This window comes from Ovis aries, chromosome 19 (assembly GCF_016772045.2).
Source record: "Ovis aries strain OAR_USU_Benz2616 breed Rambouillet chromosome 19, ARS-UI_Ramb_v3.0, whole genome shotgun sequence".
NCBI lineage: Eukaryota > Metazoa > Chordata > Mammalia > Artiodactyla > Bovidae > Ovis > Ovis aries.
The window spans coordinates 48258621-48283439 of NC_056072.1; the positions used below are offsets into that span (position 1 = coordinate 48258621).

General features: G+C 40.7%; 2 protein-coding genes and 3 non-coding genes across 54 annotated transcripts in view; 1 reads left to right on the top strand and 4 right to left on the bottom strand.

The window, feature by feature from the left end:
* Positions 1 to 179: 179 nt before the first annotated feature.
* On the bottom strand, positions 180 to 6691 carry GNL3 (G protein nucleolar 3). The gene is made up of 15 exons (XM_012099934.4): positions 6597 to 6691; positions 5920 to 5978; positions 5077 to 5214; positions 4871 to 4975; positions 4694 to 4774; positions 3668 to 3800; positions 2848 to 2960; positions 2485 to 2602; positions 2119 to 2206; positions 1444 to 1618; positions 1182 to 1324; positions 962 to 1098; positions 687 to 868; positions 375 to 441; positions 180 to 284 (listed from the first exon to the last, which is right to left on the bottom strand). The coding sequence occupies exons 1-15, from the start codon at positions 6607 to 6609 to the stop codon at positions 199 to 201; spliced, it is 1638 nt and encodes a 545-aa protein (XP_011955324.3). The 5' UTR covers positions 6610 to 6691; the 3' UTR covers positions 180 to 198.
* Positions 1678 to 1754, bottom strand: LOC114109492 (small nucleolar RNA SNORD69). The gene has a single exon (XR_003586175.1). It is a non-coding gene; the product is annotated as a small nucleolar RNA SNORD69 (small nucleolar RNA).
* Positions 2729 to 2810, bottom strand: LOC114109448 (small nucleolar RNA SNORD19B). The gene has a single exon (XR_003586137.1). It is a non-coding gene; the product is annotated as a small nucleolar RNA SNORD19B (small nucleolar RNA).
* On the bottom strand, positions 3548 to 3624 carry LOC114109491 (small nucleolar RNA SNORD19). The gene has a single exon (XR_003586173.1). It is a non-coding gene; the product is annotated as a small nucleolar RNA SNORD19 (small nucleolar RNA).
* Positions 6692 to 6809: 118 nt separating the features above from the next.
* PBRM1 (polybromo 1) overlaps positions 6810 to 24819 on the top strand; it is a 100670-nt gene continuing 82660 nt past the window's right edge. For 19 of the 50 annotated variants that reach the window (XM_042236095.1, XM_042236104.1, XM_042236105.1 and 16 more), the window contains exons 1-6: positions 6810 to 6968; positions 10205 to 10342; positions 10604 to 10729; positions 12303 to 12455; positions 13385 to 13482; positions 19827 to 19974. In XM_042236095.1, coding sequence (XP_042092029.1) covers positions 10682 to 10729; positions 12303 to 12455; positions 13385 to 13482; positions 19827 to 19974 — 447 coding nt within the window. In that variant the 5' untranslated portion in view covers positions 6810 to 6968; positions 10205 to 10342; positions 10604 to 10681. The remainder of the gene's footprint in view (positions 6969 to 10204; positions 10343 to 10603; positions 10730 to 12302; positions 12456 to 13384; positions 13483 to 19826; positions 19975 to 24819) is intronic. The other 31 variants (XM_015102386.3, XM_060402443.1, XM_060402454.1 and 28 more) reach the window with 11 other exon arrangements.

The following is a 24819-nucleotide window of genomic DNA, read 5'->3' on the forward strand; positions in this document are numbered from 1 at the left end:
GAGAAGTATTTTTATAGAATTTAGACACTAAGTTGCCTGATTTTTTTAATGAATATATTGTTCTATACATACCTACAAAATTTACATAGCTTATGTCATAACCACTAACAAACTGGTACATCACATGCAGAACAGCAGCAGTCTGCTCACAATGTTAAAATCCACCACCAACAAAAAACTCTACAGGACAAGGCTTTATTATACATAATCTGTACTGAAGTCATAAGCATCATCTTCCTCTTCAGTCATTTTATCCAAGACAAAAGATGGTGCAGACTGCTTCTCTATATTGGAAAGAAAAGTGAGGTTAAAAAAAAAAGTAAAAGTAATTCTGTATCATACTTCTTTGTTGGAAGACCTTTCCACCCACTCACCTGCTTGAGACTTCTCAGGCAGTGCCTCACAGGCCTCTTCTGCAGGGGACATGTCTAAGCTCTCATCCTGTGGGGGAGAGAGTATTGGTAGCTCTTGCCTGCTCACTAATCCAAGTTAATTATGTACCCAGAAAAAAGTGTCTGGAAGTACACAGTAAAGGATGTACAAAATCAAGACTAATGATTAATCTTAAGTCATGAAATGGATACACTTTAGTTTCTATTTCTGCCTTCAGCCCCTTTGCATTTGTTCTACATTATAACTCTAGAGAACTTACTTTAGCTTAAAAAACTCACGCATGACATACTTACATCACCTTCTTTGTCAACAATTCCCTGATCTATCCTGACATCTTCATAGCTCTCCTCCTGCTCCTGCTTCTGTTTTTTCTGTTTTGGCAATTCTTCAGGTATGTCCTTTTCATCTATCACTCCATTTGTCAGACCCGATGACTGGAAGAGGATGCTACTGGCTAAATGAGGGCTCTTGATGGCTAGGAAAAGTAAACATAGCCCACATAAACAGACAAGACCTTCACTGGCCTGGCAGCTGATGAAGATAGCAATTTAACATAAGCCATGCTTACCTTGTATGCTGTGTGCATTGTTCTTTTCCAGTTCTTCCAGATCAAAGCCCCATTTCATGTCTGTCACAATGCTCTCATTAAAATGTGGAGGAGGAGTCCAAGATGCAGGGGGATGGCAATAGTAAACTAAGAAAGCACTGATATTAAAAACAAAGTATGGTCAAAAATCAGTTCCTTCCTTCTATGTGATCATCCAGAAGCCAACAGAAAGATGCCTTACCCTGTCCACTCAGACCACAGCACTCTGGCAGCCCTTTCTACATTTGGGCTTCCACCTTTTTGGTGCAGTCCTCTTCTCTGAGCAAATGAAGTAAAAAATTCCAGAGAATTCGTAAAGACTGGGACAGTAAATTTCAGTACTACCTTAAAAAAAGAGAAACAAAGCTCATTTATCTGATATAGATGAATGTTGTTTAAAAAAACTAAAAAAAAAGCTTACAATGAAAGACAGATGGAACTCAAGGGAAAGGGGATTCTTTTACCTGCTGGGCATCAGCCTGGGACAGGATGGCGCTGGCAGCTTCCAGTGGTTTTACTTCCTCAATACTTGCTGGACTTCTCAGAGCAAGTGCAGGAGCAGAGTTAAGTGGAGACACAATGAAACACGGACTGTCTATGATCGTGATTTGTTTGTCCAAGGGGACAAGCTGCATGCACCTGGAACAAGAAAGATGGTAACTGACGGGGCACTAGTTTTCCTGAAGGACAAGGGGGAGAACACGAAGCTCAGGGTTGGATTGAACAAACTCAGCACAGTCTGTCAGGTCCAGTTTATCATCATTTGCTTCATGTTTATCTAAAACCATTAAAACACACTCCCCTTCTAAAGTGAAACACTATGACCTAAACACATGCTGCTTCATAAGTATTTCCCTTTTACCTGGCAGACTTCTATTCAGTTCAAGTTCAGGTTTGAACATCACTTCTTCTAAGGCAGCTTTCTCCTCTCTGAACCTATGTGCTCATCTTTCAAACTAGATTGTGGGCAGCTATTCTACTAGATCCATTCTTCCCCAAGCCTAACGGTGGCTGATTCCCCACCTTTCACTGAGTAGAAAAACTGAGTAAACAGAAATACAATATTGTCTCCCTTAAAATAACCAAAATCATATTTACTCATCTATAATGAAATGTCACAACAGTGGAACTCAGTTTACCTCGTGAGCCCCATGGATACACCAACACTGCATATCTGTTCTTGCTTTAAGCTATTGATGACGCTGCTTTTCCCCACATTTGGGAAACCTACAAATGGGAAATCCACAGATTACAAAAGACATTATATGCTAGTAATTATCAAATTTCCACTCTTTTTTATGCCTGCCTGATTTTTATAGCAAGATCAGAGTTGGATCTGAGCGTCCTCACTTCAACACTAAGACCGCTCTTGGTATCATCATTTCTTGCACAAGTAATAAAAGGGCAGGAAAAGATTATTAATTCAAGTAATCAGAGTTCATCACCTATAGTGCTGAGTTGCACTTACTGAGCAAAGATAAAAAATATGGTGAACTGAAACTCACCAATTACCCCAACGTGAATGGCTTTGCCACAAGTTTTCTGAAAACCTTCAAGAAGCTTCCAAAGGCCTTCTTTTCCAACACAGGCTTCACTTTTGGACAGAGCAGCTTTCTTCTTTACCTTCACAAGTTAAAATCCAAAATGATTACTTTAACTACTTTGGACAACCCACCAGATAAAACCCAACCACTCTGGCTCCAAAGCTCATATATTAAAATTGCCACATTCTATTGCCTTTCAGATTATTTCTGGATGAAATCAGAGTTGGATCTTACAAGTTTTCATTTTTTAATCAAGATTTTGTACACTCATCATGTTTCACCCATCTGAAAGAACCACATTTTCCAGCACTAAATTAAGGGTACCTTGATACGCTTCCTTTTGTCCTTAAGTTGTGTTGAGGCTTTGAACACCACTGTTGGCAATTCCTTCTTCAAATAACTTAGCCAGTTCTCCAAATTCTCCTTTGGTACCAAATCTGATAGGGATTAGGAATAAAATCCTGCTTATTTTGTTGAGATGAATTTGCAAAGTCTAGCAAGCTATGGCTATCATTCAGGTTTGCCTTTCCCCAGGTTTCAAAAAGTATCTGAACTGTAAGACTGGGAGACAGTCTGCACCCCAACATGCTTCTGTTTAACACAATTCAGTACATACACCTCTGTATTTCTTCAGTTCTCTGCATTGCTCACCTTTTCAAGATTAAGTCAACTTCTAGATTATTACTGTACTAACTTTAGGGCCATGCTTCCAGAATTATACTATCAGATAGCAACCAAGTTTATTGACCCCCCCCACCCAGGAGTAATTTTAGATTCTATCCTTACTGTTTCACAGGTTTCTGTTCCTGGGTGTTCCTGTCCTTGCTGCTTAAACCCAGATACATAACCATGTATTTCACTTAAATGTTGCCACATATGGACATTGTGCAGGTGTGGGGAATATGGCACTCTGGTATCATTTCCTATGTGAAATATACTGCACAGTAAGCCGAGTATAGAAAGTTTACACTCTTATTATTAGCCTAGCACTGTCTCTGGCAACAAGAGCTCATGTATATGCACTGGTTTCACTGAGGTCAGAGTTGGATCTTACGAGTCTTCACAGACAGTAAGACTGTTCACATGTTTTCCTCATACCTCATTAGTGCATATGGAACATAAAGAGCCTACCTTTTTCACCTACCTGATTTATTTAATACAAGTACCAGCTTTTTCTGTCCGCCCCTGATGATGGCTTCTTCTACCTGGGGACACCTGCAACCAAGAGGATCTCTGGCATCCAACACCTCTAGCACAACATCTGAGGCTTCAATCACCTGTCAAAGCAGACACTGTCAGAACAGCATCACTCAGTCTGGCACCACCCTCCATGTAAGTACACTGGCTCTGTCTTTTCAACAGAGTGAGCTCAGGTGAATCTCATGTCTGTGTTCACCATTCCTTACATGACAGACACAGGTCTGTTCAGTGGCTTCCGATCAAAGTGGATCTCAAGAGTGCAAACACTCCCACTATCTAAATATGCAACCTCCCCATTCTGAATCATGTAGTCTGAAAGATCCTTATGGCCCTGCCAGGAGCTGCTGAGAAACACAGCCAGGGTCTCTTCACAGGAGGGAGTGAGCTCAGAAGAATAAGGTCTTGGGGATGGGGGTGCTACCCCAAGACACCCTTGACCCTGCTCATGTAGGTTTTGGCAGAGTATTTTAGAATCTTTTGTACTACTAGAGTAGTACTACTACTACTTTAAAAGCCACTGTATCAACATGTTATTTTAACACCAAATGCCACTTCTGTAAATCATGCTTATGGGGATCTGTTCCCATGCAAAAAATTTAAAACCGTAAGAATATTTCTGGGGACTTCCCCGGGGGTCCAGTGGCTTGGACTCCCACTCCCAATGCAGGGGGCTCAGATTCAATCCCTGGTCAGGGAACCAGATCGCATGTGCTACATCTAAGGATTCTGTGTGCTGCAACTAAGACCTGGTGTGACCATATAATGGTTACAGGGACTATGGCCACCCCCCCTTTTCTAATATTTCTTTCAGCTAAATGTAACAGACCAAGCCAACTTGCTGGAGAATTCTTCCCGCTCAAGAGAACGCTACTTCCACTTCTATAAAGTTGGTGTCAGGAGAAAGGAAAGATGACTCTTAAGTCTTTTAAACTTCACAACCACTTTTAGACACTAACCTAGACTATGATACCTTTTTAAGTTCCTGGCAGTGCAGCATCTTCGGACTCTGTTTGCTTGTCTTGGCTCTCTTAGCTTTGCGTTGCCCTGATTCCTGGGGGATAAAGACAAGGGAAAGGATACACAATTAGAAGGTCAGTAGACGTGACTCATTTCCACTTTTCATGACTGTAACCCCTACTTCTCTTACAGGTTCTGTGTTAGATAGCTCAACATCAGGGTCAGTTTCAAGTTTTCTTTTCTTGTTCTGTTCCTTTTGCCTGTCAAGTTTCTGCTGCTGTTTCAGTTCTTCAAGCTGTGTTCAAGCCACAAGAGAAATGCATGAGCCAGTGACTTGCTGTTGTAACTTTACACACACCCACACACTTGTTGAAAGTGTGAGCTAATACATCTTACCTGCTGTTTCCTTAGCTCAGCTTCCCGAAGAAGAGCCTCCTTAAAAGGAGCACTGTTTGGAACTCCTGGGTCTTTCCTAGGCTTCTTTCGACCCCGTTTTTTAGCCTCTTTCCTCAACTTTCGATGGTGCTCTCGAACCTATCATAATGGTATTTCGTCAGTTTACAGAAATAATAAAGAGAATTCCAGTGAGTAGCCAATGTGGCTGTAGTTTAAGTTATATCTGTGAAATAACCTAGAATCATAGAACTTTAACCATAAAACAGAACATGCATGTTTATGTATAAAACAGCAAGAAAATGTCACCAGGACTCTTTTTGCAGCAATTGCTACTATGGTGATCAAAATTTACAGACATGTCACTGAATTATTTCTGCTCCCTAAGAGCTTGCACCATATCGGACCTCCTGACCAGGTATATCTGACCTCTATTCTAGTTAAACCTCCACTAGTGAAATCATACTAATGTTAACCCACATCTCTGGGGCAGGAAATCAATTTAGCCTCTTCCAGGCTTCCCTGGTAACTCAGTTGGTAAAGAATCCACTTTCGATGCAGGAGACCCGGGTTTGATTCCTGGATTGGGAAGATCCGCTGGAGAAGGGCTAGGCTACCCACTCCAGCATTCTTGGGCTTCCCTTGTGGCTCAGCTGGTAAAGAATCCGCCTGTAATGTGGGAGACCTGGGTTTGATCCCTGGGTTGGGAAGATCACCTGGAGAAGGGAAAGGCTACCACTCCAGTATTCTGGCCTGGAGAATTCTACGGAGCATATAGTCCCTGACCTCATAAAGAGTCGGGCACGACTGAGCAACTTTAAGTTTCATAACTCTTCCAAGACTTACCTTTTTTTGGATTTTATACCGCTTGTGGCAGGTCATGCGTTTACTTGCTTTCTTTAATTCTACAAAGCAACAGATCACAAAAGGATTAATTTATTGTTTTTCAAAATCGATTTTATCCACAAATGATCAGCTAGTTTAGCTTTTGATGACCGCGCTTTAGGTCACATCCATTTTTGCATTAACTGGCTCTGAAACATAATTTAATAATATTGTGGGGCGCGTGGTAAAAATAATCACGGACCAGCCAAGTCCCAGAGTCTAACTTAACAGATTCGTTGTAGATCCAGCTTCCCTACTTCCACCTTTCTAAATTAGACTGGGATCGTACACAGGAGCATATAACCCCAGAACTGCCACTTCCTGTCAAACAGCACGAACCACAGAAGAAAATCTAACAGTGCGTGTTTTCAGACCTCACCAGAGCCAGACCGAACGAGGCCGCACAAGGGAAAACGCCAGGCCCGAAACCTGGCTCAGACACTGGGTCCTCATGACTCTCTGGCCTGATCTCCATCCTTGGGGCCCAGACTTTCTTTCCGCACACAAGACCGCGCTGCTCACGTGGGGCCTTCCAACCCTCGGTTCTAGGCGGGATCAGGGAGACGGAGCACCCTGGTGGGTTGGTCGACTATCAGACACAAACGCCCCCTCCACGCCCGCCCCCTGACCACACTCACTCGGCCGCTTCATAGTGGAAGCCGAAAGGCCTGCGCCCGAAGTTACACCAGCACTCCCAGGTACAACGTGCCCCTGCAGGCGCCACGTGCCAACTGAGGCCTCCGCCGAGCGTCACGCACTCACGCCGCTGCCGTAAAGCACGCCGCCACTAGCCCGTGTGCGCGCGCACGCAGTGTCGTGCGGAGCCGGGTTCGCTCGACGGCCGCGGAACTGGTTTTGCGGCGGTACCGGGAGGGGTGAGGGCGGTGAGGGCGGCGGGTGCTGGAGCGACGGCAGCGGCCGCGGCCGGAGGAGCAATAGCAGCAGCCGTGGCTTCCACGGGGCGGGGCGCGGCTGTCGGCGGCCGGGGCTGCAGGCGGCGGAGCGGCTGGGTAAGGCCGGGCCCGGGGCGGGCGGGGCCGCTTCCTCTCGGCCGACTGCCGGGCCTTTGTGTGGGCCCGGGCGGGCGGGAGCAGCGGCGGAGGCCCCGCCCCGATGGTGGGGACGCGCCGGTCGGGCCGGGAGCGCGGGGCGGGGCCCGGCGGCGGGGCTTCGGGACAGGCCCGGCAGCCTCGCCGCACCTGCCGCCAGGGACAAAGGCGCGCCGCGGCCCGAAAACTCCCCGCGCCCCGCTTTCCCGCCCCCCGCGGCTGGCCGAGCTCCCGTCGCGGGCAGCTTCAAAGCTGTCAACGTTTCCCTTAGTTCCCCGTGCCGGTGACAGGTTGGGAAAGTCTTACATTTCCTCAGCAGTTAAGGGCTTCTTTTTTTTGTTGTCGTTTCTTGACGGTTCAGACACAAACTCTCCTAGTAAAAAAAAATTTTTTTTAATACTTTCCGGATGACTGTTCGGACTGAGTGTTTTCTTAAATCAGTGGGAGTTGTATTTGTCATGGAGGGCAGATATAATTTTTTCCGTGCAACACCACAAAGAATCGAGGTTTTAAAATTGTGTACATTTTTGGCTTTTAATATTTTCCATCTCAACAAAATTTTTTTATTGAAAAAGAAGCATAGTTTCTTTGTTATAGGGTAGATGTTGATGACTTAAAGGTGAAGAAAGATAGGCAGAAATTAAGGAGGAATCCTGAAAAACAAATGACAAATACACGGTATATGGATATAGAAATTATTTCTACGATTATAGGAACATATGTTGGAGTATAAAGCATTACTATTAACTTGTTTTCCAGCAAATTATCCCTCCTCAGTGATTTCTAGGGGTTTTTTTTTCCATCTAGTAGTGAGCTCTTTTCCCAAGTACAATTCAGAAGCAAAGTAGATTCAATACAAAAGAGCAGTATAATTTCTGCTTTATCACTTGTTAACAGGTTTCCCATATTTTATGTCTAAAAATTGGAAGTTATTTTTTGAAAAAGTAAGTCAAATCAGTAACAGACATGTGTGGATAAATAGAAGGGTTTTGACCTCTTGGGCTTTGGGAGTGTCCGAAATACGTAAAGTATTAACGTTCTACCCAAACTCCTAAGATTAGTACGTTGCTGTATCTGTGTGATAGGCTAGTTTCAAGGCTTCCAACATCATGTGTGAGAATGTTGACTCAGGAATATTGTCGAAGGCAAACACAGGCTGCAACATAATACATATAGTTTGTTCACACTTCAGTTTTTTAAAAAAGCAGCCAGGCATAGAACAAATACTGAAAGCTGAGAATGCTGTCTGCCCACAGTACAGGAGACCCAGCCGGGCTGGATCCCTGGGTTGGGAAGATCTCCTGGAGAAGGGAATGGCAACCCCCTCCAGTAGTCTTGCCTGGAGAATTCCGTGCACAGAGGAGCCTGGCGGGCTACAGCCCATGGGCTCGCAAAGAGTCGAGCACGACTGAATGACTAACACACAGCGTTATAAGTGATTTTTTTCCCCCAAGATTATTGTGTTAAAGATAAATTACAGCACTAAGAATCACTGGAAATACAGGAGAATAGTACAAGTCTATAAACTGTCAGAATACACCATTTGGCTATACTGAGTAATTTTTTCCCAGTTGCACATTGTAAAGTTATTCTTTACTGTCCACTGTAATTTATCATTGATTGTTAGGTTTTGGACATGTGACTGTAATCAATGCCATTTAAAAAGTTGTACCTAAGCTTCAGAATCTATTCCTTTTCTCTTTATAGAAAAATAATTGCTGAATGGCTGCTCACAGGCCTTTTAAACTACACAAACTTTTTAATATTTTACTTAAGTGCACTTTTACTACATTTGTTAAATAGATTAGTTGATCACTGAAACTGTGCTATAAGTCAGGCGACAAAAATGGGTAAATTGCTTTTCTTGTGCACAAGGGAGAATGAAATCCTAGAGTTAAGTTTTAACTTAACGTTTTTATTGCACTTTGATATTTCAGGGGCTTCCCTTGTGACATTTCAAAGTGATTTCATGTACATTCATTGTCAAAACAGTCCAAGGGAGATATGTACACTTTGCATGTGTGCTCACTCAGTCGTGTCTGACTCTTCGACCCCATGAACTGTAGCCTGCGAGGTTCTCCTGTCCATGGGATTATCCTGGCAAGAATACTGGAGTGGGTTGCCATTTCCTTCTGTAGGGGATTCTGACCCGGGAATCGAACCTGCAGCTCCTGCATCAGCAGGTGAATTCTTTACCACTGAGCCCTGATATATACACTACTGTTTTCATTTTAGAAATGAAGAAACAGATCTGAGAGGTTGTGACCCAACATCAAACAGATCATTAAAGAAGGAAGGCCCGTGTCTCTTATTAGTCTTCACTTCTGAGCTCAGGTCTTGTTGCTCCTCCCACCCACCTAGCCACATTGCTTTTCTTGCCAGACTTTCAAAGTACATGTTAAAATGTGTTCTTTGAATGAAAAAATATTTGAAAATTATACTTAAGTTGAATCTTTTGTTGTTATCAAAGTAAATTAATGATTGGAGTAATTTTGGACAATATATGATCTAGACTATAATCAGTGCTGAATATTCATTGGAAGAACTGAGGCTGAAACTGAAACTCCAATACTTTGGCCACCTAATGCGAAGAACTGTGTCACTAGAAAAGACTCTTAGGCTGGGAAAGATTGACGGTGGGAGGAGAAGGGGACGACAGAGGATGAGATGGTTGGATGGCATCACCGATTCGATGGACATGAGTCTGAATGATCTCTGGGAGTTGGTGATGGACACGGAAGCCTGGGGTGCTGCAGTCCATGGGGCAGCAAAGAGTTGAACATGACTGAGCGACTAAACTGAACTGATACACACACAGAAAAGGAAATGGCAGCCCACTCCAGTGTTCTTGCCTGATAAATCCCATGGACAGAGGAGCCTGGCGGGCTGTGGTCCATGGGGTCCCAGAGAGTTGGACACGACTGAGTGACTAACAGACACACAGCATACACCATGCCCTCTCCCCCCCAATGATGTACATTTTTTATTTGATTTTCAGTGAGTTATTTATAAAAGTAATTTTGACCTTCTGCCAATTGGTTGAAAGGCTTTAAAAAAAAAAACAACCTTTGTAAAGTTGTGTGTAATATCTTTTCAATGCTGATAGGACTTTTGGAAAGAAATGTCTCTCTCTGGATTTTTTGGTGGGGAGGAGTTTACCAGACTGCTCACCATAAGCCATTCTTGGTTTGTTCCAGCTTGCTAACAGTTGGTGTCGCATGTGAGCCTTTCACATGTGTTCATGCTCCATTCCAGCTGTGATTGAACTCTGCTCTTATTGACTAGGGGGCAGTTGGGCAGGCATGCTTCGTTCCTGGAATTGACAGTCATTCCATGTGAGTAAAGGGGAACCTCAGTGAGACATCTTTAAGCATGTGAAAAGCATTTGGTGTTACAATGGAAGGAATATCAGATACTGTTGGTGCCTGAGCCTTTGCAGCAGTTTGGTTGGTGCAGAACTGATACACTTATTTTCTCCAGTTCTCTTCTTTCTTTCGCAGTTCTGCTTGAATGTTTTCTGTCTATTCGTAATCATTTTTACTCCTTTTGACCCTTCTTTTTATTTCCCCCTTCTCTGCCTTGTTCTTCTCTTTCAGTTTTGAATACATTAACATTGAATCAGCACTTCTAAAGCCCTGCTTTCTCCCAGTGGCTTCACTTGGCCTTCAGACATAATGAGGAGACTGGCTTTTCGAGGAGCTGGTTGTGCTCTGGTAAAGCTGGTAAATTACTGATCATCTACATCCTTTCCCTTTTCTGTCCTTTGGCTTTTCCCTTCTACCTTTCTTAAATTTTGTTATCCTTTTCATAGAGTCCCACCTTATGTTCATCAGATTCACTTGAGTCCTTGTCATAGATTGTTTATAAAAGCTTGGTCCTTAGTTTCTGCGTCTTACTCAACTGAGGCCAGTTTATCAGCCTTTTATGAAACAAATAAAAATAACAAAACTTGGCTGGCCTTGGCCTAAGTCCTTTGAAGCCTTAGCCAGTTGCAGCAAACTAATAGACTGTATAACAAACTAAGTCCTAGGGGAAGGAACCTCGTGATATTAGGCTCAGTTTTTAAACACCATGTGGGCCGTGGTTGAGGGGAAGAGGTTAGAGACTTCTTTTGTTTGTTAGTTGGCTGCCAGAATTTTTATTTTGTTGGTTTGTTTTGTTCCTGTTTGCGATTCCCTGCAAATCCCCAGTTTTTCTCTCCATATTACTGGCAACCCATTCTTTCAGCTGCTGGTGTCTGTTTCCTGAAATTGGATGTTGATAAGAGACCCTAGGATCAGTTTTTTCTTTTTTCTTTAAAGAAAGACCTTTGAAATCACAGTATCCTATTTGATACTGTTGTTAAATTGTATAAGCATTGTAGGACCTTCTTGGGTATATATCCTTCCCCTCTCGATGTAGCAGGTCATTTCAGTGGTTGCATTTTTTATGTTATAGTCAAATATATATAAAGTTGTGTAAAGATTACTTAGCAGCCTGCCTAAAACTAGAGCAAATATTTACATGTTTCTGGGAGGCCAAGGAGGACCTAAAATCTCATTTTTGAGGTATTCTTCCAGATCTTCTGCTGAAATGTAAAGTTGTGAGCTCATGGGGAATACCTCATAGAACTGAAAAGGTTAGTCTGAATTGACAGAAAAATTTCCAAATGGAGTTTTGCTACTTTAGTTAGCATAGGCATGGCAAGTTGAGTGTTTTCTCGGTTATGTCTTGTGAAGCTTTCTTTACTGAATGGAGAAAATTCATTTTCAGTGTGTTAATTTTAGGGTACATCTGAAATGCTAGAAGGTTAGTCCTCTATCCCCCTACTCTTTTGTCACAGGGTCTGCTTCTGCAGGTCTCCCCCCAACACACACATCCTGGCCTTCCTAGAAAGTGGTCATAATCGTAAGGAACTCTGGGGAAAACAGATGAGGCTGCTCACTCCAGAGCTGACCTCCTTAGGGTCTCTGACCCTGAGGTAGTACACCAGCACACCATTATATGTGGGTGTACTGTTTTATGTGGATTTTCAAACTCCATTCCAAGGTAAATTGGAGGCCAGAAGTGGTTGTCATTCAAAATTGGTAAATACAGATGAGTATACTTTTGCTGAATTTGTCCCATCCAGTGGAAAGTGTAGCATTCTGATAAGTGAAGGAGCTAAAGCAGGGTCTAGGACTTGCATTGAAAAAGCATAGTTAAGCTTCTTTGCAACAGTGAACATATCTGAAGCTTGGTAGCAGGTGGCCAGCTGAGGGCTTGGTGGCAGAGCATAAATTTCAATTTTAGAACATGGCTAATTCTTTCTTATAGAAGAAGTTGGATTCCATGGGTTCCAAGAGAAGAAGAGCTACCTCCCCTTCCAGTAGTGTCAGTGGGGACTTTGATGATGGGCACCATTCTGTGTCTACACCAGGCCCAAGCAGGAAAAGGAGGAGACTTTCCAGTCTTCCAACTGTAGACCCTGTAAGTAACTTGAATCACAGTTTCTGCCTTCTGCACGATTCGCTACCCTTCCTGTAATGATAAGCTGTTAAGATGCAAGGCCTTTCAGCTTCTTTTTCCTCTGGCTTGATCTTCTTAATCTTTCTTTCATGAAAATATTTAGCCAAAAGCCTTACAGTAATAGTATAATTTAATATTATGGAATAATAAAGAATATTATTTTGTCATATAGTCACTAGAGTAACTGTGCTTGTCCTGTGCCAAGCTCTCTTGTGATGGTTGGAATATAACCATGTGTAAGGTGAGCTAGTTTTTCACATGAAACTTAGAGGCTGGTGTTGGGGAAGCAGAATGTAGACGGATGAGCACATAAATAAAAAGGTAGCCTCCGTTAGTGATGAATGCTAAGAAGAAAAGTTTGGATGATCCAGGCTGTTTTGGCCATGTCTTCAGGAAAGGGTTCTTTGTGATCAGAAGGCACCAGCCCTGCAGAGCGCTGGAGAGGAATGTTCCAGACCGAGGAGCTGGCTCAGGAACGGGTTTGATGTGTTGTGATTACAGAGAGGGTCAAGAAGGAGAAGGAAACTGGCAGAGTCTGCCCAGCCAGAGTTTACCCTGCATACTCTGTGGGCAGTGTTAGGAATTTAGATTTTATTCTCTGGCTGCTAAGAAGCCCCTCTGTTGGATGCTTTTTAAGCAAGGGTGATATGAACTGATTTGGTTTCAAAGAAAAGAAAAATCACTAGTACCATATTCTGATGAAAGATTTAATCATTTAAATAATCTTAAATAAGGAGACATAATGTCAGCATATTTCAGATTTGGGTTCCCATGTGGGAATTTGGGGATTCATCCTTTCTCCTGGCTTTTTTTTTTTTTTAATAATCCTAATGCGTACCATAACTTTCTGATCAATTTTCTGGTGATTTTTCTCCTTTTCCTATGTGTAGATTGCTGTGTGCCATGAACTCTACAACACCATCCGAGACTATAAGGATGAGCAGGGGAGGCTCCTCTGTGAGCTCTTCATTAGGGCACCAAAACGAAGGTGAGTGGGAGGAGTTTGGTCCTCTGTCCGTGTTGAAAGTGTTTAGTAATTGAGTTTTCTTTTTGAAGGATTTGCGTAAGTGATACTGGGGTCCAGATTTTAGTTTCAGCTGTCAAGATATAGTGAAGCATATTAAAAAAAATTTTTTTTAATTAAAGAAAAAGTTTTTAATTGTAAAAAAAATACAATATGAAATTTGCAGTCTTAATCATTTTCAAATGTACAGTTCCACAGTGTTAAGCATATTTATATTGTTACATAGTGGATCTCCATAGCTTTTTCATGTTGCAGAATTGAAACTCTATGCCCATTAAATAACTCCCCATTTCCCCCTCCCCCATCTCCAGCCTGTAGCAATCACCATTGCACTTTCTATTTCTATGAATTTGACTGCTTTAGGTATCTCATGGAAGTGGAATCGTACAGTATCTGTCTTTTGTAATTGGCTTGTTTCACCTAGCATAATGTCCTTAAGATTTATCCATGTTGGACTACGTGACAGCTTGTTAGGTTTTACATTGGTTCTGTGCATAGTATTGGTATACAATATTAAGTTGTCCAATACATGAACATGGGCTGTCTTTCCATTTTGTTGTTGTTTAGTTGCTAGGTTGTGACATACTCTTGCAACCTTATGGACTGTGTAGCCTGCCAGCTTCCTCTGTCCATGGGATTTTCCAGGCAAGAATACTGGAGTGAGTTGCCATTTCCTTCTCCAGGGGATCTTTGCTGCTCAGGGACTGAACCCACATCTCCTGCATTGGCAGGTGGATTCTTTACTGCTGAGCCACCAGGGGAGCCCGTCTTTCCATTTATTTGTGTCTTACGTAATTTCTTACAGAGATGTGCAGTGTTTAGTGCTTAAGTCTGTTATCTTGTCGGTCAGGTCTGTTCTTTAGTCTGCATTTTGGATTGTTCACTGTTGCTGTATAGAAACGCAGCTGACTTGTGTGTGTGTTGACTTTGTATCTTAAAACTTTGTTGAATTTGTTTATTCTAAGTTTTTTTGTGTGGGATCTTTCGAGTATTCTGCATATGAGATCATCTGTAAACAAAAATGGTTTACTTCTTCCTACTTTGGATGCCTTTTATTTCTTTTCGCTGCCTAATTGTTCTGGCTAGGTCTTCCCGTACTATATTGAAAAGAAGTGGTGAGAGCAAGCATCTTTGTCCTTACTTTTAAGTATCATATTAGCTATAGGCTGTTTATACGTGGCCTTTATTTTGTTGAAGTAGTATAGTTTCCATCTATACCTACTTTTTAGAGAGTTTTCATCATGAAAGCATTTATCAAATGCTTTTTAGGCATTAGTTGAGACGATCATGTGGTTATTTTCCTTCATTCTGTAACTATGATTCATTACTTTTATCAGTTTTCATAAGTTGAATCATCCTTGCAATGCACCTTGGTCATGGTGTATAATCCTTTCAACATGCTGCTGAATTCATTTCACTAGTATTTTGTTGAAAATTTTTGCATCAACACCACGTTCATAAAGGATGTTGGTCTGTAATTTTCTTGTAGTGACTTTGTCTGGCTTTGATATCAGAGCATTACTACCTTCACAGAATAAATAAATTTACCCTCCCCTTTGGAAAACTTTGAGAAGAATTGTTCTTCTCAAGAAAAATGTTTGGTGAAATTCAGCAGTGAAGCCCTTAGGTGTAGGGCTTTTCTAAAACTTTTCTCCTAGGCCAAGAGATTTTTGATAACTGATTCAATCTCTGTGATGGTTATATGTCTATTCAGGTTTTCTGTTTCTTCATATTGTTTTGGTTGGTTGTATGTTTCTAGGAATTTATCCCTTACTTTTAGGATATCCAGTTTATTGGTGTACAGTTGTTCATACTAATCTCGTAATTCTTTCTATTTTTGTGGCATTGGTTGTAATGTTCCCTCTTTCATTTCTGATTTTATTTTAATCTTTTTTTCTTAATTAGCTAAGGGTTTGTAAATTTTATTGATCTTTTTCAGAAACCAACTCAACTTTGTTGGTTTTTTTCCTATTCTTGATGGTTATCTCTGCTTTATATATTATTTCCTTCCTTCTAGCTTTGGGTTTAGTTTGTTCTTTATCTAGTTCCTTGAGAGTAGAGCACATTTTTAAAAATTATTTAATAGCCTTTAGAGTAGCAGCAAAGTTGTATTTATCATAGTTAAAATGGATCAGTTTTTCACAATATGCAGAGGCCACAATGATTATTTTCACCTCGCTTTTTGTCTTTTCTCCCTAACTTTTGGGCTTGACTTTGGTCATCCAGGGGAGCAAAAACAAGTTGGTCCCAATATGCAACTGGCACACACCTCCCTATGGAGCTGTTACTCTCCCCGACTAGAGCACCCTTCCTCTCTTGCTGTCAAAATAATATCACTGTTCTTCTCAGACTCTGACATTTGAAGCTATTTGTTCTGAAAACATAAATGACTCTGATAGATAGAATAATGACCCCCCAAAATGTCCATCTTCTAGTCCCTGGACTCCATGAATATGTAGGATTACATGGCAAAGAGAAATTAAGTTTGTTAGTCAACTCACTTTGAGTTGGAGAAGTTATCCTGAATTATCCAGATGGTCCCAGTGTAATCACAGGGATCTTTAAACAGGAAAGAGGGAAGCAGAGGAGTCAGTCACAGAGAGGTGTGAAGATGCTATGCTCACGGCTTTGTACTTGGAGGAACGGGGCTACAAGCCAAAGAATGCACATGGCCTCCAGAAGCTGGAAAAGGCAAGGGAATGAATTCTCAAGATCCTCTGAAAGGAACGTGAACACCTTGCCTTTTAACTCAGTGAGCCCCATTTGTAGATTTCTGTAAGATGAGATATTTGTGTTGCTTTAAGCCATTAGGTTTGTGGTTAATTTGCTGTAGCAACAAAAGGAAAGGAATACAATGAGTTAATTAAAGATTTAGATCCATTCATGAATGTTGATGTCATGGTGTGTAGCCAACAAGCTGTAGGTTGAGCTGAAGGCGCCTCTCACTTCTAAGAGCCACCAAGGATGTAGTGTCATCATCCTGAGTGAGGAGAGCTCTGTAAATTAGTCATGCCAGAAAAGGTTTTTTTTTTTTATCTAATGAGGTAACTATCTCCAGATTTCAGTTGGTTCACCAGTAATAGTCTTTTAAAAGTTGTTATTTAATCAGCCTGTCATAGTAAAAGCCTGTATTTATTGCTTTTTTTTTTTATTGCTTGTTTAAACCTGTGCAGTATTACTATCACAATTTAGAAGTGATAACTTGTACAAGTTCTCAGACTACTAAGTATAACCAGAATTCAGACTCAAGTCTTTCTGTTTCAAAAGCCTGTTCTCTTGTCTAGTATGTTATATAGAGAAGCAGCATCAGAGTGCAGTGCCCATGTACCTCATAGAATAGGACCACTCACTTCTCTGCTGCCAGCTGAGGGGCCGAGGACACAGGCCTTGTGTGCTGGAGCTGTCTTCTAGCCTTGGTGACGTGGTACCTTAGAGCACCACTGCCTTCCCCCACGGCTATGCCTGCCTGCATCTCTGCCCCTCCTCTGTTGTGGAACGCGTGCTTTCTCAAGAGCTTGTGGGAGGTAGTATTACTTCTCCTAAGTAGTACTATAGTATTACTCAGAGCCACACAATTGTGAATCTCTTTTTGAGACTTTGTTTTGATTAGTATATTAGGCTGCTGGTACTCGGGCATCTAAATTAACAAAGGCTGAGACAAGAACAATTGCTTTCTCTCGCATACATGTCCTGTTCTGTGAGGTCTTCAGGGCCAAGATACTCTCTGTCTCTTTATTCTGCTGTGCCTGGGGTATCGCCCTTGGCTGCATGGTCTAAGGTAGTGCACCACCAGAATGACCTTCCAGCCCGTAGGAAAAAGAAGACATGTTAAGGAAGTGACCTGGACATGGTACACTTCAGCTCTTGCGTTGGCCAGAACTTAGCTGCAACGATACTTAAGAATTTGGCCTTTAGTGCCCAGGCAGCAGCTTAGAATGCTGTTGTCTTGGGAAGGAGGGAAAATAGATTTAGGTGTAGCCAGCAGGCTGTGCACATCAGGCAGATTAGTTTCTCACTTTTCTGGTTAAATTCTTAGTTATGCTTCGGCTATTCTGTGGCCATGTTACAGCAGGGTGCCCTCACCTATTGTTGAAAGACAAAAGCTGTTAAGACATGTATTTCACAGTCCTGTGTGCACGTATATATGTGTACGCAAAAGTCTGGGAGAATACTTACAGCTTTTAAACTCGGGATATATAAGGACAGATCGTACTTTTCTTTCTTTTTACTTTTTTTTAGTGTTATTCGGCTGAGTCGGGTCTTGGCTGTGTCATGCGGGATCTCTCATTGAGGCGCACGGGCTCCAGAGTGCTCTGGCTCAGTAGTTGTGGCTTGTGGGCTTAGTTGCTCTGTGGCACGTGGGATCTTCGTTCCCCAACCAGGGATGGAAATCATGCCCCCTGCATTGCAAAGTGAATTCTTTACCCACCGGACCACCAGAGAAGTCTGAGGTTTCACTTTGCTTTCCTGTATGTTGATTTAAGTGGGGAAGATCAGGGCTGTTTCATTTTCAAAGTGGGGGGACCTTGTTTTGACCAAATTATGCAGCGTGGAATGTTTGGATCCTGGTCCTCTTTTTCCGTATGGTAATTCTGAAAATGTTTGTGAGGCGCCCCCTAGCAGAGCTTCCGGATACAGTGTCCTTTCTAGGTTATGTGCCCTTATGGGATTCCCAGTTGTCTACAGCCTGAGGGTCTGTTGAGGCCCAGCCCCAGCAAACAGTATACCGTGGCCCCTGAGGGCAGGTGGAGAGAGCCCTCTTTGGGTATCAAGTGAGCACAGTCTTAGAGCTTGCTCTGAGAAGGTCCCTTGGTACCACTGGCAGTGTTAGTATTAGGTCATTGTTATCACTCACTGAGACTTTTATGTTCTTACACTCTTTGAAGAGCAGATTGCTCCTTTTATCCCCTCAGACTTAATTTTATAAATCAGTAAAATTTTAAACACTTGATAAGGGTTTTTAAACCTTTTCCTTTCTGTAGAGTTCAGTCTAGAGTCATTAGTTAAGGCTGGGCAAGGGTAGGAATCTGCAAGGGAGACATGCGATGGGCGCACGGGAAAGGGCTTGGGGACGGTAGCCGTGTCGCAGGCTCTTTTGTGGAGCACAGGCTCTGGGTTGTGAGGGCGTTGTTGATTGTAGGATGCCGGCATCAGTAGTTGTGGCTCGTGGGCTCTAGAGCACAGGCTCAGTGGTTGTGGCACGCGTGCTTAGTTACTCTGTGGCATGTGCAATCTTCCCAGACCAGGGATCAAACCTGTGTTCTCTATATGGGCAGGCGAATTCCTATCCACTATGCCACCAGGAAAGTCCTGCAGTCCCTTTTTGTAGGAGAAACACACTAAATCCTTCATCAGCTTACTCTCAAATGGTTCAGAAAAAACACTTTTTGTACTATGCTTGAAATTTTTATGTTAGTATGAAAAGCTTTTAAAAATTAAATGCACACGACTGAAATGTGTCTTAGCAACCATGGTGTTCTTCATAGTTGTAACTTACCCTCTTTCACATCAAGGATGAGTTTTATTTACCTGTGAGGGAAAATTGAAAAAAACAGTTGCTTAGATAATTTTTCAGAAGGTTTCCATGTCTTGTGGAACTTTTGAAAAGAGCCAGAAGAAATAATAATAAATATCCATGAACCAAAACCCAACTTAAGATGTTATTACAAGTACCTTTAAAGTGTCCTCTTCCCTCCAAGAGATAGCCATTATCCTGAATTTTGTGTTGATCATTCCCATGCCTGTTTTTAAAAATAGTTTTGTCATGTTTGTTCGTGTGTTATGCTCTTTTATCTTTGGTAAGCTCCCTGTGCCAAGGGCCTCGTCTTTTTCTTTTGTAACTTGAGTACTTGATGTTAGAGCACCATATATACTAGGCACTTGATAGCACTTGGCAGAGAAAGTTCTGTGGTCACTACCTGAAGAAGGACAGTCCATTTTGTAAGTTTATAAAATGCTTTGAAGCATACCTGTTTTTTTGAACCCCATGAAAGGTAAGTCATTTTCATTTGCAGAAGATACCATTGACATGGTTTTAGTATTGGTTCCTTAAATCTTAAATATTTAGCCTATAAAAGACCATTACAGATAATAAATTTAGGGTTTTTTTTTTTAATCACTAATATGTATTTTGAAAGGGCATGCGTATTCATCTTACTTTTGTTATTCCCTCTCAGTTCTGATCATGGGAGTAAGTCTAGTATGCCCTGTCACTTGGGAGTGTTGGGCATTACCACAGATAGTTTTGTGACATAACGTTTTATAGGCTTTTGATTATTACTTTTTGAAAATCATTAAATTATTGACAGAAATCAACCAGACTATTATGAAGTGGTTTCTCAGCCCATTGACTTGATGAAGATCCAACAGAAACTAAAAATGGAAGAGTATGATGATGTTAATCTGCTTACTGCTGACTTCCAGCTGCTTTTTAACAATGCAAAGGCCTATTATAAGGTAAGAAAGCATCAAATTTGGAAGATATCCAATTTGATAATTGTGTGGCTTTTTAATATTTATCAGTCTGATAGGTAAGTAGTGATTTTTCATTTGATAGTTTGTGTTTGTATTTCTCTTCTTAGTAAAGAAACTGAAGATTAATATGGTTATGAACCATTGTTGTTTCTTCTTTGTCTGCTCAAGTCTTTTACCCGTTTGTCTCTTGGGTTGTTTGTCATTTTCATGCTTATTTTTAGAAATTTTTTTGTTCCAGGTGCTAATCCTTTTTTTGGTTATATGTGTTGCAAATATCCTCTCCCACAGTGCAGCTGTTTTTTCACTCTTTGTGGTGTCTTTTGATGAACAGAAGTTTTAAAAATTTTTATTTTAATATAGTCAGATTTCTTAGTCTTTAACTTTGTGTTTTATCCTTGTGTCTTACTTCAGAAATCTCTCCTCCACAAAGATTGTAAAGATATTCTTTTCTCCTAAGAGTTTAATAGTTTTGTCTTTCATATATGTGCCTTTAGTGTACCCGGGATTGAGTGTGTCTCCTGTGAGGTAGGGACTTGTTTTTCCCACAGGTATAAGCTGCACCTTGAAATGGCCATTCGCTTCACATTTGTCTGTGCTGTTACTGCTGGCATTGCTTCCAGGTGCTGTGGGTCTCTTTCTGGTCTTTATTCTGTTCCTCTTGTTCTGGCCAGTTTATCTAAAACTAGGCTATTCTATATCTACCTTAATTTCTTTGATTTTATAATTTTCTTGTCTGGCAGAGAAACTGTTTTGATTCTTCTTGGCCCTTTCCTTATACCTTTTAATATTAGTGTGTTAAGTCAACAAGCACCAAAAAAATTGTTTGAATTTGTATTGGAGTTGCATTGACTCTATAGATTGTGTTTTGCAGAATTGACATAATTGTGATGTTTATTATTCCAGTCTGTAAATTTGGTACGTCTTCATTTATTTGTCTTTTTAGCAAAGCTTTAAATGTTTTTTTGTTTAGATTCTGTAAAAATACTGTTAAATTAATTCTTAATGCTGTTTGTATGTATTTTTTCTTTGAGATATAATTCACACACTCTTGTAAAGTGTAGACTTTGGGGGGGGTTAATAGATTTGAAAGTTGTGCAACCATCACCACTGTCAAACTCCAAAATTTTTTCATTACCTCAAAAAGAAAACCATGCCCATCAACAAGCATAACTTCATTTCCCCCTCTCCTAGCTTCTGGCTGCCGCAATCTACTTTCCGTTTGTATTGACTTCCCTTTTCAGGGCTTTGCATATAAGTGGAATCCTGAACTGTATGGCCTTTGATGACTAGCTTTTTTCACTGTGCACAGTTTCTTCAAAGTACATTCTTGTCGTAACATTTATTAATACTTAGTTCCTTTTTTATAGCTGAATAATATTCCATTATATGAATATGTATCATATTTTGTGTCTTAGTTGATGTACATTTGAGTTGTTTCTGCTTTAACAGTAATGAATAAAGTTGCTATAAATTTTGTGAATATATAGCAAGAGTGCTATTCATTGGGTATAGTACACTGCATGTGTCCATTGGATCTAGCTTTTTAATTATGTTGCTGATATCATTTATATCCTGATTTATCTGCATGAACTATCTACTTTCCAAATGATGTGCTTTAAAATCCAACTGACCATAGATTTGTCTATTTCTCCTTATTAGCCATACTGGTTTTTTCTTTATATATTTTGAAAGTATGCAGATAGGAGCATACAGATTGAAAGTTGTTATATTGTCCTCATACATTGTTTTTGCTTTATGTAGTAGCTTTCTTTATTGTTAGTATTGTCTGTTTTGAATTTTGTTTTATCTGATATTATTACATGTAAAGTAATAGCAGCTTTATTTTTGTGTTCACCTTGTGTATTTTTTCCATTCTCTTCCAATCTCTTCATATCTTTTTAATGCTAGTGTGTCTCTTGAAAGCCCCGTATAATTGAATTTCTGTTAATCTAGTTGATGATCTTCACCTTTTAACTGAAGTATTTCATCTCTTTACAGTTTTAGTAATTATTGCATTTGGCTGTATTCCTATCATTTAAATTTCTACTTTCTATTTATCTCATTTTGTAATTTTTTTTCTTTTTTTGTTTCTCTCTCTGCCTTGTTTTGGGTGTTTTTTTTTCCTTCATTTTTTTCTTGGTTTTATTTTGTTTTAAATTTCTTCTATAATTTGAAAGTTGTCAGATCCATTAATAATATGTTCTTATCCAAGAAGTTCTAATATGCATAATTAATTTTTCAAAGTCAAATATTAATCAGTATTTTAAACATCCTTCTAAAGAATGTAAAACCTTAAAATAATGTAAATCTTTGGGTTGGTGTTTTTCATCAGTTCTGAAAAGTTGTACGTCTTTGTATATTGCTCTTGCCCCATTCTCTGTTCTCCTTGTAGGACTCTGATTGGATGTTATATTAGAATTTTCTTAGGTTTCCATTTCTCTTAACTTTATGTAGATCCCTTTTGTCAGTGTTGCTTTTTAGGTAATACCTTTAGTTCTTACTTTTTTCTTTGAAATCTGCTCTTAATCTACTGAGTTTTTACATTTTGATGTTTATATTTTCCTTATTTTGGAAGTAGTTTCTTTTGAGGAAATTGCTTGTATCTTCAATCCTATTATTTCTTTAAACATGTTCAGCATACTTATTTTTTATTCTACAGCAGATAATTTAACATCTGAATTACTTACATGTGTGTTTTTGCTGTCATTTCTGCTTGCTTTCCCTTGTGACTCTTAGTTGTACGTGTTTCATCAGTTTTGACTGTGAGCTTATATTTTTTGGAGACTGTGGAGATTCTTAGGCTGAGGTTGAAGTTCTTCTGGAGAAGATTGTTGCTTACCTGATGTTGCTTATCTGGCCTCTCTTTGTTAGGACTAGCTTATGATGAAGAGTTCTCAGAGGAGATTTATCTCATGCCTCTCCTCTCCCCACAGATGGGTTGAGGTGGGTGGTCTTCCTTGTTCCCTGGCAGCACAAAACCTGACTTGTTTTTAATTCCCAGTTACACTGCAGCCACAGCCTTTGAAGTCCCAGCTTATGGTGGAGCCTGGCCTTTATCTCTTGTCCTTGCAACCTCAAAGACATTTGAAAGCTAAAGCTCTTGAAAACTATAATCATCTTGTCTCATAGGTAGCCTCAAGGTGAACATGGCTTCAGTGTTTTGCTTGCTTATCCAGGTTCCTACTTTTACTCTGTTCTTGCTTTTGTGAACATTGCTTATTCCTTATTGGCAGCACATGGATGCATTTTTAAAGGTTTACTGTTCATTTTACATTATATCCAGCATTGTAGTTACTGGAAAGTTTTAGTTAGTTTATCCCCACTACCCTTCAAGAAAAGAAATATTCAAATAAGGTTTTAAAATAGTTGAAGACTAGAAATGAAAATCAAGGCAGTCATTAACTTCTCTCATTTAGACCTGTATCCCTTAAATTGGGTCTTATCCTTTAAATTGTCTTTCTTAGTGTATTAGTAATCTGTTCAGTTCAGTTCAGTTGCTCAGTCGTGTCTGACTCTTTGTGACCCCATGAACCGCAGCATGCCAGGCCTCCCTGTCCATCACCAACTCCCAGAGTTTACCCAAACTCATGTCCATTGAGTCGGTGATGCCATCCAACCATCTCATCCTTTGTTGTCCCCTTCTCCTCCAACCTTCAATCTTTCCAAACATCAGGGTCTTTTCAAATGAGTCAGCTCTTTGCATCAGGTGGCCAAAATATTGGAGTTTCAGCTTCAACATCAGTCCTTCCAATGAACACCCAGGACTGGTCTCCTTTAGGATGGACTGGTTGGATCTCCTTGCAGTCCAAGGGACTCCCAAGAGTCTTCTCCAACACCACAGTTCAAAAGCGTCAATTCTTTGGCACTCAGCTTTCTTTATAGTCCAACTCTCACATCCATACATGACTATTGGAAAACCATAGCCTTGACTAGACGGACCTTTGTTGGCAAAGTAATGTCTCTGCTTTTTAATATGCTGTCTAAGTTGGTCATAACTTTCCTTCCAAGGAGTAAGCGTCTTTTAATTTCATGGCTGCAGTCACCATCTGCTGTGATTTTGGAGCCCCCAAAAATAAAGTCTGACACTGTTTCCCCATCTATTTCCCATGAAGTGATGGGACCAGATGCCATGATCTTCGTTTTCTGAATGTTGAACTTTAAGGCAACTTTTTCACTCTCCTCTTTCACTTTCATCAAGAGGCTGTTTAGTTCTTCTTCACTTTCTGCCATAAGGGTGGTGCCATCTGCATATCTGAGGTTATTGATATTTCTCCCAGCAGTCTTGATTCCAGCTTGTGCTTCATCCAGCTCATTGTTTCTCATGATGTACTCTGCATGTAAGTTAAATAAGCAGGGTGACAATATACAGCCTTGACATACTCCTTTTCCTATTTGGAACCAGTCTGTTTCATGTTCAGTTCTAACTGTTGCTTCCTGACCTGCATATAGGTTTCTCAGGAGGCAGGTCAGGTGCTCTGGTATTCCCATCTCTCTCAGAATTTTCCACAGTTTATTGTGATCCACAGTCAAAGGCTTTGGCATAGTCAATAAAGCAGAAATAGATGTTTTTCTAAACCTCTCTTGCTTTTTCGATGATCCAGCGGATGTTGGCAATTTGATCTCTGGTTCCTCTGCCTTTTCTAAAACCAGCTTGAACATCTGGAAGTTCACGGTTCGTGTATTGCTGAAGCCTGGCTTGGAGAATTTTGAGCATTACTTTACTAGTATGTGAGATGAGTGCAGTTGTGCAGTAGTTTGAACATTCATTGGCATTGCCTTTCTTTGGGATTGGAATGAAAACTGATCTTTTTTAGTCCTGTGGCGACT

What these genes read in the sequence shown, in the direction of transcription:
- GNL3 (XM_012099934.4), bottom strand. An exon ending in CCCAGGCTGATGCCCAGCAG is followed by an intron (nt 1,325 to 1,443) that starts GTAAAAGAATCC and finishes TCTTTTTTTAAG; the next exon opens with GTAGTACTGAAATTTACTGT. An exon ending in TTGTTGACAAAGAAGGTGAT is followed by an intron (nt 442 to 686) that starts GTAAGTATGTCA and finishes TCTCCCCCACAG; the next exon opens with GATGAGAGCTTAGACATGTC.